General features: G+C 36.8%; 1 protein-coding gene across 1 annotated transcript in view; it reads left to right on the top strand.

Annotated features, from left to right (window-relative positions):
- The window catches only part of TRIM23 (tripartite motif containing 23), a gene marked incomplete at its 5' end in the record, with an annotated part of 22,512 nt that extends 12,963 nt beyond the window's left edge, over positions 1-9,549 (top strand). Inside the window, 6 exon segments of the mRNA XM_009702804.1 lie at positions 313-528; positions 1,601-1,735; positions 6,931-7,060; positions 7,178-7,288; positions 8,736-8,860; positions 9,216-9,549. Of these exon segments, the coding sequence (XP_009701106.1) occupies positions 313-528; positions 1,601-1,735; positions 6,931-7,060; positions 7,178-7,288; positions 8,736-8,860; positions 9,216-9,395 (897 nt within the window).
- Between the last annotated feature and the right edge of the window lie 3,152 nt (positions 9,550-12,701).

Raw genomic sequence — 12,701 nt, forward strand, 5'->3', positions numbered from 1 at the left:
CTGCTAGTACAGTATTGAAGTACTGTGGCAGATTGCATCTGTTCTCAGGTGCTGTGATACTATTGCGACTTTTTTCCCTGGTCGTTTTTAGTAAGATGTCTATACATACAAATAAGCTATTTGATTATTGGACTAACTTCTCGGATGAGCTCAGTCTTAGGGCTGATAAGACTTTCTGTAAACTGGGAGTTGAACTATGATGTAGCCACGCAGATGTGAAATTAAGTTAGAAACTGGAATAAAATGAAAAATGTACTTCTGGAATCAGCTCGTGTCCTTAATCCTCTGGATCTCCTGACTGCAACACTGTAGGTACCAGGGACTGCAGAGAACGCTCGCTCATGTGTCCGAGCCTATTTTTCTGATCTTCATGAAACCCTGTGTCGTCAGGAGGAAATGGCTCTTAGTGTTGTTGATGCTCACGTGAGAGAGAAGTTGATTTGGCTTAGGCAACAGCAAGAAGACATGACCATCCTCTTGTCACAGGTTTCAACAGCTTGCCTCCATTGTGAAAAGACTTTACAACAGGTAGGTTGGCAAGTGAGCTGTAATGTATGGCAAGATACGTTGAACTGCAAATTAAGTTTAGGCTACAAATGAAAAGGTTAGATGGTACTATGCATTTTTATTTCCTTTACAACGTTAAAACAATAATGATATAACACGAGATTGACGTATTTATTACAAAGGGCTGTTAGGCAAGCATCATCGGTACAAAAGCATCACGTCCTCCAGTTGCTGGAAATCCTGTGGCGTGATTCTTTTGTCTGGAGTAACGTCTGGTTATTTGTCAGGTTAGTGGGAAGGACAGATGGAACTGAAGCAAAAAACCTACAAGATTTATGAGAAGGATTTTACAGCTGCAATTACCAGTATAGGTGTTTGAAGATAGTTGTCATATGAGGCTGGTAGGAAAAAGGTTTAGGACTAAATAACTTTTGGTAGCACTTGTAATATGAGTAATTCAGCATCTTAGACGTGTGAAGAAAGTGGCTGTATGAGACTATCTGACTGGTCCATTATTCACCCAGTTTAGTGATTGCAAGAAGTAAACAGTGTATGTAGTGAACAGTAAATTGAGTGTGAGAAATTACTTCATGTATGTGTTATTTGTACTTTCAATTTGTTTAGAGCTGGTGTCTGGTTGCTTAGTCAGTTGTATTTTTAACTGTGCAAATGTTCCCATCATTAATGGATGGATATGAATCTTTTTCTGTTGAGTGTGTTGCTGTATGCTGCAAAGCAACTGCTCTATCCCAGCTGCTGGAATGATACACGAATGATATAAATATTCTTCATATATTACATTACTGTCTCTTATAATTTATGTTCTTATTCCTACAGGACTAAGAGAGGTCAAAGAAAAAGTTTTTTAAAACTACAGAACTACTTAGAATCTGTTAGTATTAAGGAAGAATGACAAGGCCTTCACATTTGTATTGCAGTTCTAAATAGATCTATTTTGTAAATGTGAGTTTCTTTAACTAGAGTATTTCTATTTAAAATGCTTTATTTCTAGCCATCATATTTACATTGTGTTTGGTTATTTTAAGTAAGTTACTAAAGGAAAATCATGCTTTTGTTTTGTTTGTCTGTTTAGGATGACTGCAGAGTAGTGTTGGCCAAACAGGAAATTACAAGATTGCTAGAGACATTACAGAAACAGCAGCAGCAGTTTACAGAACTTGCAGATCATGTACAGCTGGATGCTAGCATACCTGTCACTTTTACAAAGGTATTCTTGATCTCATGAAAGTACAGCTATCCACTTTATGAATTCCTAAATGTAATTTAAAAGAAAGCAGGAATAATATGTATCCAATATGATGCTGTAAATTTAGGCAGTTTAGTATCAGTTAGAGCCACAGTATTATATCATATGGTGGGTACCATCTAGTATTTTAGCAATAACACCACTGTGCTGTTATAATTAGTGTGAGAAACATCCATTTGACATTGACCACATCATAGCTTTGAACATTAGCTGCTTTCTTTTAAATATATAAGATAGTATTTGTGAATTCTAGAAACACTTTTCTTTGGAAACATCCCTGATTTGTTGTACATTTAACTCAGACTAGGAATCTACCCTTTGTTTTATCATGTGTTTTTGGCTTTTTCATGAGGACAGCATAACTGCTGCAGAATGTTTATTATTTTATTTCCTGAAAATTGCACACCTATTTTTACATGCAATAATGCTATTATAAGTTTCAGTTTATAATACTAAAAATAATGTATTTCTTTCAATTCGTTAAATGATGATTTGTCTTATAGTTGCTTTGTATTCACTGATAGCTTACACACAGTTTGTCTTCTAAGTAGGTTTTTTATTGCTTTAATATCATTTCAGTACCACCTGTTCTTTGGAAGGGATGAAATTACTTGGAGTTTGATAATGGTGATACTTTTCACATAGGAGAATAAATAAATTTGAAACTCTAAAGAACGAGAAGTACTTTGATTTCTGGGGGGGTTTTTTGGTTCTGAATGAGTGAAAGGGGAATAGAATCTATTGTTGCTAAGATGAAACTGAGGATTTGACTGTTGCTGTTGGAAGTTTTACAGTGAGGAAATGGATGCTTCTGTGGGGATTCTGTCCCAGTCCTTGTTGATATCAGAAATCCAATTTCTTCCACATGATTTGTTTTGTAACTTCAGTATATTTGAGTTTCCATGCAATAACTGCTTTGTCAGATCAATAAATGCAACATTTTCACTTCTGCCCCTCCCTTCCCTACTCCGCAGAGACCAGAGTTAGTAGTGTCAGGGAAACCTCTTCTGCAAACCCCCATTGTTCTGTGAATGAAGCAGCATTCACATTTCACAGATGATGAATTGCATTCTGTGTATTCAGAATTGATTGTTGCTGCCATCTCACAGGGCTGAGCCAGAGAGGCATTTTGGATGTCTGGTTTTGCCTTTAGGAGCTGTTAATCTGACTCAGAAATTTTGATTGCGGATTTCTGAGCATTTGGAAAGAGAATGGTTGCAGCCAGATAACCTGTAATAGATCTGAAATAGGTCTCAGCTTGGGGGACCCAGAAGTCTTCTAGTGTCTCTCTACACCTCAGCTTTTTTAGAAGGAAATAGGGCTTCTATTGTTTTTCTCCTGTGACAAATCAGTATTTTTATCAAATCTTCTGAAGCTTAAATTCTGAATTTCAAAGATGCCAACGCAAACTTCATTTTTCACAGAAACAGCAGCAGCCATGAAAAAGTAAGGTGAAAATAATTATTTCAGTCTCTTACTTTTTATGTTTCCTCACTTCTGATAAAGTGTAAGCTGTCTTTATACACATGGGGTTTTTTTAAATACTGTTTTGCTGATGGCCACTGTTGTGACTTGTAGTGATACTTGTACCTGAAAGGTCTGTGCCTGGCAACAGATTTCAGACAGAAATAAAATCTTCAGATCAAAAACTGTAAATTGTTATTATGTCACTGAAAAGGTCTTTCTCAGGAATTCCCATGTGCTGAAGGCTGCATCTGTCACAAAATTTCAAACAGGACCAGATCAGAGGAATGTTCCATCTGCAGTGAAGGTTGTGGAGATTTAAGGAGGGGAGGAAGAAGTCCTTTTCACCGTTGAAAGTGAATAGGCTTTATCCACATTTTTTGTTTTACTGAGGACACGAAAAACATGGATAGTGCCATTTCCTCCTCCTAAACCATCAAGGGAAATGCCACATACAAAGCTCTGAAGGGAGGATTTGGAGAGTTCCAGGACAAGATGCTGAAAATCTTTCAAGAAATGTGTTAGTATACAGTATTTTTTTCCCAAGTGTTGTTAATATATTGTTTCCAGTGGATTCTTCTTTACCTATATATTTATGAGGACTTTGACCAAATAAGATTGAGATAAGTTCATGTACTTAGCTTGTTAGCAAGGCAGTGGCTCCTTATCTAGGAGTGGTTGTCCTTATTTTGAAGAGAGAGATTGCTGTTTTGTCTAGGTCAAATGAGAGCAGTGGCTGTGGAGTGTTACATACAGGAGTAGCAATTTGTTATCCTAAATATTTGTGTGTACATACTGGGAAGAGGGAGAATGATTAAGAAAACAGTACCTAAGATAGTAAAGAGCACTTATCTGTCAGTGTTGAAGCAAGTATGGGCAACTGCTGACCCTTGCCAACACCAAGAGTACCTGAGAAGACAGTAATCTATCAGAGGGAAAGGACCTAATGCTATCTTTAAGTAAACCTATATACAGCTTTTGTCATGTCAACGAATTTCTTAACAAAGGCAAGAGACAAGGATAAAAACCAAGAGATCACAGTTGTGTGGGTTTTTCTTCTATACTTTCTATACTGAAATTTAAAAAAACACCAAGTTTTACTTGAACAGAAGTTACAGATTACTTGTTTTTAAGTAAGCTATCAAGTTATGCACCTGCCAGAAATGCAGACACAAAGGGGTTTTACTGTGCAAGTTTTTTTAAATAACATTTTTGATTAAAGGTGCTGGTATAGTTGATTTTTTTTCATCTGTCAGTTTCCAGCTGTGATCATCAATAATCAATTATTTCTGACTCGTATTACAAATGCTATATGTTGTTTTGTGAGTAGGAACTTTTCTTGCAAGGTTCTTCCTGAAATGACAGAGCTGCTCACAGAAAAGTGGAAATTCGGTGTCATCACCAAATCATTTGTCTCCTCTGCTTCCCTGATGCTTTAAGTAGCACAGACCAGCACTGCCTCTGCCCTCCAGACATGGGAGCTGTAGAGGTGACTGGTGCTTCTGGTGGAGCCCTGAGTGGATGGCCAGGCTGGCTCACTGTCGGCAAGCTCTGGCTATCACCAGGGTGCTGTCTCCAGCAAGAAACCTATAAACTTAGCAGCTCTATCCAGAGCTGCCTTTTTTCCTTCCTCCTTCCTTTCAGGCACAGAGAAGAACTGGGGAGATTTATCCCCAGAAATTTTAGACAAAGTCAGAACTGAGGCTTGAGTGTGAAAAGGGTGCTGGAGGCATGGCATTTTTTAGACTTTTTAGTGCCTTTTGCATACTTCTTGGTGTTCTTTCTCTTTGCCTCACCTTTTCTGTAACATGCTTGTCAAGAATCTGCCCACAGGTTTTTCTTCTCTAGGAGGAGATAACTGTTTCTGATAACATGCTGTGTTGCAATGTTTTCACTGAATTTGGCAACTTAAGCTCTGAACCCAAATATCTAGAACTTAGAGGAAGTTTATTAAAAAGCAAGTAAGTCTCAATGTTTTATTTTCCAAATCTCAAATATTCAGGTAGTCTCTTGGTTTTGGAGCATCTGCCCTGTGTAGTATCAAAGCTGTAGTGCTGAAACTGCTCAGCTTGCACAAGTTTATTTCACGGATTCGGATGAAGTCATTTTTTCACAACATATAGTTCACCCGTGGAGTTCTTTGCCGAGGGTCTTCTGGGCCCTAAATGTCTGTGGTTTCAAGAAGCAAACAGATTCATAGATGAATGATACATAAAGATCTGTTAGTTGCAGAAACTGCACTGTTGGCTCAATAAGTCCATGAGCTGCCAGCTGTTAGACACAGAGAAGGTATTTAGGGGAGTTACCGCTATGTACTTTCCCTGTTCCTTACTTTCACATGTATCCATCTTTACCTAGTTTCAGACAACATGCTAGATTAGATGGACCTTTGGTCTGACTCTTACACTTACAATCGTGATGTTGCTGACTTTTGTTTTGTGGTATTTGCATAAGTTTTTAAACATTTTTTCTAGAAAGCAATTTCTCAAGATGTTTTTCATCTCTTTGGAGATTGCAGTAGGAGAAGATCATTGAATTAATCTGCATTGATTATTCTGGCAGTATGCTACTTCATCTGTGACAGAGGGGGAAATGGAGTTGCATGTCATGATGACATATATCCAGCTATATAATAGGTCTTCTCTGTGTGTATATATATGTCTCTCAAGTCACGTGATGTAGATTTTTATAGATCTGGTCACACTGGTGCATGTTGCTTTTGTACCAGGAGAGGTCGTAGCATTTTTGCACTCAATAAATAGCATTTCTAATGCAAGAAGAAATAAAAAGCTGTGGGGGGTAGACCCATGTTTTTGTGTATTGCTTGCCCAGCAGAGTGCTGTCTGGATTTTGCAAGGAAACAACTGTATTGCCACATAGTTCTGATGATGGAAACTCTGGTATTTCATCAAGGTAGCATTTCTAAGTACTTCAGAATATGTTTCAGGGATGCATAGTAATCTTAGCCTTTATTATTTATTTTACAATTTACAGTTTGCTGCTTTATATTAGTAATACCACTTGATTGCATTATTAGCATCAGTTTGTTCAATACTCATGGTAGCTTGGTCTAATTACAAGTAGGAAGTTGATTCTCTTTCCTTGCCTCCAAGCGAGACTTGGGGTTTTTTGTTTTTTTTTTTTTCTTCACTCTTTCAGATTACTGCTTAGTGCTAATAATGTTGCTGTTGTAATGTGGTAAAGGATTGGAAGTGGCTTGAGGTGAAGAGGCATAGCTATGCATCCTCCAGCAAAGAAATAATTCTGTAGGTTGGGGCATTAATAATGTGGCAAAACGTAGTGGAAAAGCTGCAAAACTAACAGAGAGTTCTCTGGTCAGAGAATGCTAATTGCTAATAACTAATTGCTACAAAGAACTCCTCCTGTGGTTTGAGCCAAGAATGATGAAAAAGTTTGAAATTTTGTCAAGTACAGACATACTAGCACGAGACTGGCTGTCTTTCTAAAAGGGATGTGCTAACTCAGGCAGAAGTTACAGGTTCACTGCAGAGATTATTGGGAATTTTGATTTATACTGTTGCTGGAGGTGACTGGTGATTGTGCTTTATGTTTTTGGAGTCTATCCATTTAATGACTTTACAAATAGTGGCAAGATAAGTGTCTTAAACATAAGGGTTTTCTAATTTGAATTTCCTAAACTTGGTCTTGTTTTTGTGTGCTGTTTCTTCCAGGACAACAGGGTACATATTGGACCAAAAATGGAAATTCGAGTTGTCACTCTAGGATTAGATGGAGCTGGCAAAACAACTATTTTGTTCAAGTTAAAGCAAGATGAATTCATGCAGCCAATTCCAACAATAGGTTAGTAGCAACAATTTAAATGTAATGATTTTTCTGAATGTTTGACTTGTCTGTAGAATTTAATTATTTTATATTCATACAGAACAAGACTATAAAACTTTAACATTTTTATTCTAGGTTTTAATGTTGAAACAGTAGAATACAAGAATTTGAAGTTTACTATTTGGGATGTAGGAGGGAAGCACAAATTGAGGCCCTTATGGAAACATTATTATCTCAATACACAAGGTGAGACTAATACAACTTTTAAACTGTGTTTTGTCTTCTAGCTTGTATTTCAGAGCCAGAAAGGTTATTAATAGAAATAATTTATAGCTGTGTAAAATTGTTCATCTAATGCAAAGTACAGCTGCTAGATTGATGAGCTAAGAAATTTTAATCCAATTGGTCACAGTGTCTGCTGCATGATAAAGGTGCATTCTCCATAAATCCATCAGACAGTTCATGGAGCCAAACAAAATTAGAATCTCTGTTAAACTAGCTCTAGCTGACAACAGACAAGGTGCAATGTTCCAGAGTTTGCACAGTGAGAAGTAGTACTTGCCAAGTTTGACATTTAAATAGCACTTGAAAATACTCAGCCTCTAGGAGCTTTTAGTTGGCAACTTAAAAAATTCTGCAACTTCTGGCTTGGTATAGCAGTGTAATATCTGGTCATAGACTAGATCACTGATTCTGAAAACACTGATCTAAATGGTGCCAACTTAGAAATTCACACCATACTTCTGTAAATCCTCCATAGTTGTTTGCCAATAGAGAAGGGGGTTCCTCTTCATTAATTCATTCAGAATTATCTGAAATACTTAGGAATGATAAACATCAGTTTATGTGCTCTACTTTGGCCATTATTTCAGCCTTCATTGCAAACTGAATATTTTAATATTTTAAATCGTTCATCTTTTCAAACTTTTAAAAACTTGTATTTTGGGATTTCTGTTGTCCTCTTAAAACTTACTGTGTAAACACACCAGTAGAATGGAATCATGTCTGCCTTAAAGAATTGTATGTTGGAGAGGAATCTAAGCAGTTAACTTGGTGCATACCTGCAGTAAGTTTTATTTCGTTTTAGTGTTGGGGGTTTTTTCATTGCAAAAAGCGTGAGTTCAAATTCTGTCCTCTAGCTCTGCCTCCCTGACTCTGCAGTCTTTTCTGGCATCTTTATTACTGTCTGTAGTGAATAGTAAAATCTACTGCTGCTGTGTTGGGTCCTTGGCGATCTTCTCTGGATTGTGTAGCCTGTAGCTGAAGGAAGCTGTGCTGATTTGGCTGCACCTGTAGATTTTACAGCCAGTTAAGGGAAACTGGAACAGTCGTGTGGGAGTTGATTGAGTATAAATGGATCAAGAAATGATTTAAACGGAGATACTCAATCTACACATAGTAAACCTGGTTTTAGACCAAAGTAGTTAAAATATCACAGCCTATATGTTAGACTAGGCAAAAAAAAATCAGACTTTTTTTCCCTGTTTTAGGATGAATTCTAGATTTTTGTCAAAAGTAGTATAGAGGTATGTAAGGCATTTCTCAGTCCTCCTGGATTTGAAATTGAAATTGCACACTGCTGAGAAACTTCATGTGGAAGACTGCTAGAAAAAAAGAATTGTGTAAGTTGAAAGCTAATTTTACAGAGTTTATATATGAATGTATGTAAAACATTTCTCTCTTTCTTTCATAGCGGTAATGTTTGTTGTTGATAGCAGTCACAGAGACAGGGTCAGTGAAGCACACAGTGAACTTGCAAAATTATTAACAGAGAAGGAATTGCGGGATGCCTTGCTCTTGATCTTTGCTAATAAACAGGTACGTGTTATTTTTTTTCACTGTGTTACTCTTTTCCTCAATTTGTGTACCAAATTCTAACTTTCTGCACTCTCTGCTATCGGTAGGGAGTGGTAAGGTGGAAAGCATAAAATGCAGATGTTTTCCTTATGTTTAATGCTGGTAAAATAAGTGATGCTAGAGTACTTAGTAGATTCAACAAGCAGTTTCTGTTTTATGGTAACAAGTAGTAAATGTGTAACTGTTTGTTTTGGCTTCTGTGTTTGGAAAGCTTTTATGTGATCTGTAGCTTCAGTCTAAGCCACTGGTTAAAAATAAAATGCTTCAAACATAATACAGAAAAATAATTGAGTCCTTGTATCTGATTCTGTTGCAGGATGTAGCAGGTGCGCTTTCAGTGGAAGAAATCACAGAACTGCTGAGTCTCCACAAACTCTGCTGTGGCCGCAGCTGGTATATTCAGGGTTGTGATGCCCGAAGTGGTACAGGACTTTATGAAGGATTGGACTGGCTTTCAAGGCAGTTAGTGGCTGCTGGTGTCCTGGATGTGGCTTGATTTTACAGCAGCTGCAATTTAAGGTTGTAGTTCATTGTTTTATTTTGTTTGCACGATTCAGGAGGTTGTAGCCAGGTCTGCTGTCTGAAGAGGGGACTTTTATTTAACTTGGTGGTTACAGAAGAACATAAACCTTTATCCTAGAATGGATAATCAGTTCAGTAAACTTGTGCTATTATAGTGTTTTTGAAATCTGATACATTTACAATTAATGGAATGGGCTTGTTACAAGGGTGCCTTGAAATTCTTTTTGATGAAATTAGGTTGTTACAATTTAAAATTATTTCCTGCTAAAATATGCATTGGAGTTCATCCAATAATTTTAACAAGGTTAAGGTAGTTAATTGAAGTCAGAAAAATTTTGAGTGGTTTAGAAATACTTTCCCAGGAAACTATTCCAAAATCCATCTCAAGTTACTAGAAAAGCCAGCTCTGTCTATTAGTCAGAAATAAATGGTGCTACTCTTTAATACCTAAAGAATGCATTCATCTAAAAGTGGCATTGAAAATTATGTGCAAATACACCACAAAAAGAAAATGTTTCCCCTGTTATTTGTTAGCTTCCCTGTTTGTTACCAGAAGGCAGCATAACTGCACAAAGAAAACTGAGAATGGGGAACAGTGTTGCAGGGCAAGGGGGCTGTGGTATTGTTTAGCTAGTTGTTTTCTAGTTGAGGGGAGGGGTTAGTTGGGTTTTTTTTGTTAATTGTACACATGCTAAATTATTTATGGATAGACTATAGTGATATTGAGGTGAAAGTGTTTTGTGTGTGCTTGAGGACATAATCTGCCTTTAGAGATTAAGCTTACTCCTCAAGAAGTCAAATGAAGTTTAAAAAAAAAACCTTCTTAAAGAAGTAGTGTGGAGTAATGTCAGTCCAGCTATGTACTCTTATGTAGAAGTCATGCTTCCAGATTAAGGTAATGGCCTTAAAATATTAAATAACACAATGTAAAAGCAGTGTACACTAATTATAACTCTTACTTAGAAGAGCAGATGGTAAAATGTGATGTAAAACTTCCATGGTTAGATTTTCGGTTCTTACTGTATCTTCTACATGGAAGTGTCACCAATGCCTATATTTTCGAAGATTACTCATTCACAAACCCATGAAATATGGGTGTAGCACTGTTTAAATTTAGAAAAGGTTGCAGCAACTTAGTGATGTCTCTTTTTCTGCTGCATATGCAACTCTGCTAACAATTTTATCTGTCTGGTACACGCACCAGAATCTTCTGCCCTCCTCTTTATGTGCACAGCCATTGCCAGTTGAAGAAGCCACGCCATGGACCTCTTCATGTTGGTAGAGGAGCTACAAAGAGCATGGCCAATAGATCAGTGCTGCGTATCATCACTTTTCTTGCTGGAGTGTAGAGGTGAATTGGGAGAACCAGACAGTGGAAAAGAGCAGTGTTGTTTTACAGATGGGTATATATTTTTGCCACACTGAAAAGTGTGTTCACCTGTGAGAGCTCTGAACCTCACCTGGCAAAGAAAGTGTATCATATCATCTGTGGCTATGGCTTTTATTGTAATATTATCAATTTTATGATTGTTTTCCCACTACATACGTTAGGTAAAGCCAAGAACATATAAACAAATAATTTAGTACATTTGCACTTTTTTTTAAGAGGAAGCAGTTAACTACTTCTTTATAATGACACTTACTTGTAGTTTTCTCTTGTTACTTAGATTTCATGTAAATGGTGTTAAATGCAGCTTCAGATTCAGCAAGTCTAATGACTTGAATAGTAGCTGAAAGAACACTGAGCTTTAAAGTAGTTAAATGTTTGTGAAATGGGCTTCCATGCCTACATATGTACATAGGTACTGAGAAGGGGTATTTATTCTTTCTTCAGACAACCTGATAAATTTGGAAATAGTTTACAATGGAGTCAAAGGTGTTTTCTTGCACCTACCGAACTAAAAATTGTTCATCCTTCCCAGCCAGTAACTTCTTGCACAATAGACAGGTCGCTGCTCTGACTTTAGCATCTGCTTAGCCTGTACAGCAGAGCAGTCCCAGACCTAGTTAGGGCTGACTGTCCCTTCATAGCTCTTTTTAAAATATGAACAAGTTCTGCTAAGCATGGTAGATACCTTTTTCCTGGAATACTTTTAACAGAGAAGACATGCATTCTTTAGAAAAATCCTGATTCTGTAATTTTATTTTAGCTGGCTTATGCTTCAGGTATACCTGCCTCTCAGTATAGTTCTTTTACTTTAAAATGTTCAAGGTGACCAGTTTGGATTTTTTGTAACATTACATTTGAGGGCAGAGGAAAAATTCTTACTTATGCATATTTTTTAGTATAAAGGATTGCTTGTGACACGTGGAATGCTACCATAAAAGTGTTTTTAAATTGGATTTATTTAAGATGACTTGAAGTAACTGTGAAAGTGTTGCATTAGTCTGTGAACTCTTCAGTGTAAACAGGTACGCTAAGAGGTTTATTTGTATTATATATTAATACTACACATAAACAGCTTCAGTTATAAATTTAAGCTTGTCTCGCCAGTTTTACTGAACTTTAGTTTTTAGTGTACTGACTTATGCAATATGTAATTGGAATATTTCCTCAACTAGAACTTACTCAAGCATTACTAATTATGAGGATTATTTGAAAAGACTGAGTAACTTTTCGTAGGATTTTGAGTTAATTGTGAAATTGAGTAAATACAACATCCAGTGACTGTGTTGTGGCTTTCTTTAAAGAATCTCAGCTCAAAAATAGTATGTCTATGCTAACTGAAAAATAATGTTTTATCACTTGATATGGTCTTACTGTATGCTACCTTCAAATTTATTGTGGACTATGTGGTACATGAGGGTTTCATTCTGAGATAGTTCTTACTCTGAACTGTTGGGAGTAGATGTGGATGTTACGTAAAGATTTCTTGAAAGGAAGGCCTCTTTTAGTGGAAACAATTCATGAACTGATGCAATTTGAGTTGCTAAGAAAACGAATTCTTCTGGATAAAAGTACCTAAAACTTTCAGAATGAATTTTAATAAACTCACCTTTTTTTGTTGTTGTTGAAGTCATCTCAGAATAGAGGTGTGGTGCATTTAACTTACTGTAGAGTTCTTATTGATCTCTGAAGATATCCCTTCATCTCACTGAAGATAAGCTCCCTACTGGTAGCAGCTTTTGGGGGACTGATGTTGATTAGCATGCATCACATCTCATTTCATGGTTGAAGTCAGCAGAAGTGTAAACTCCTGACTCTTCTGTGAGTGCAGTGGTGTTACGTGGACATAAACAGTCAAAGTTAATGTTACTATATTTAGAGTAGATTTAACTG

Source organism: Cariama cristata, unplaced genomic scaffold, assembly GCF_000690535.1.
Source record: "Cariama cristata isolate BGI_N322 unplaced genomic scaffold, ASM69053v1 scaffold2556, whole genome shotgun sequence".
Classification (NCBI taxonomy): Eukaryota; Metazoa; Chordata; class Aves; order Cariamiformes; family Cariamidae; genus Cariama; species Cariama cristata.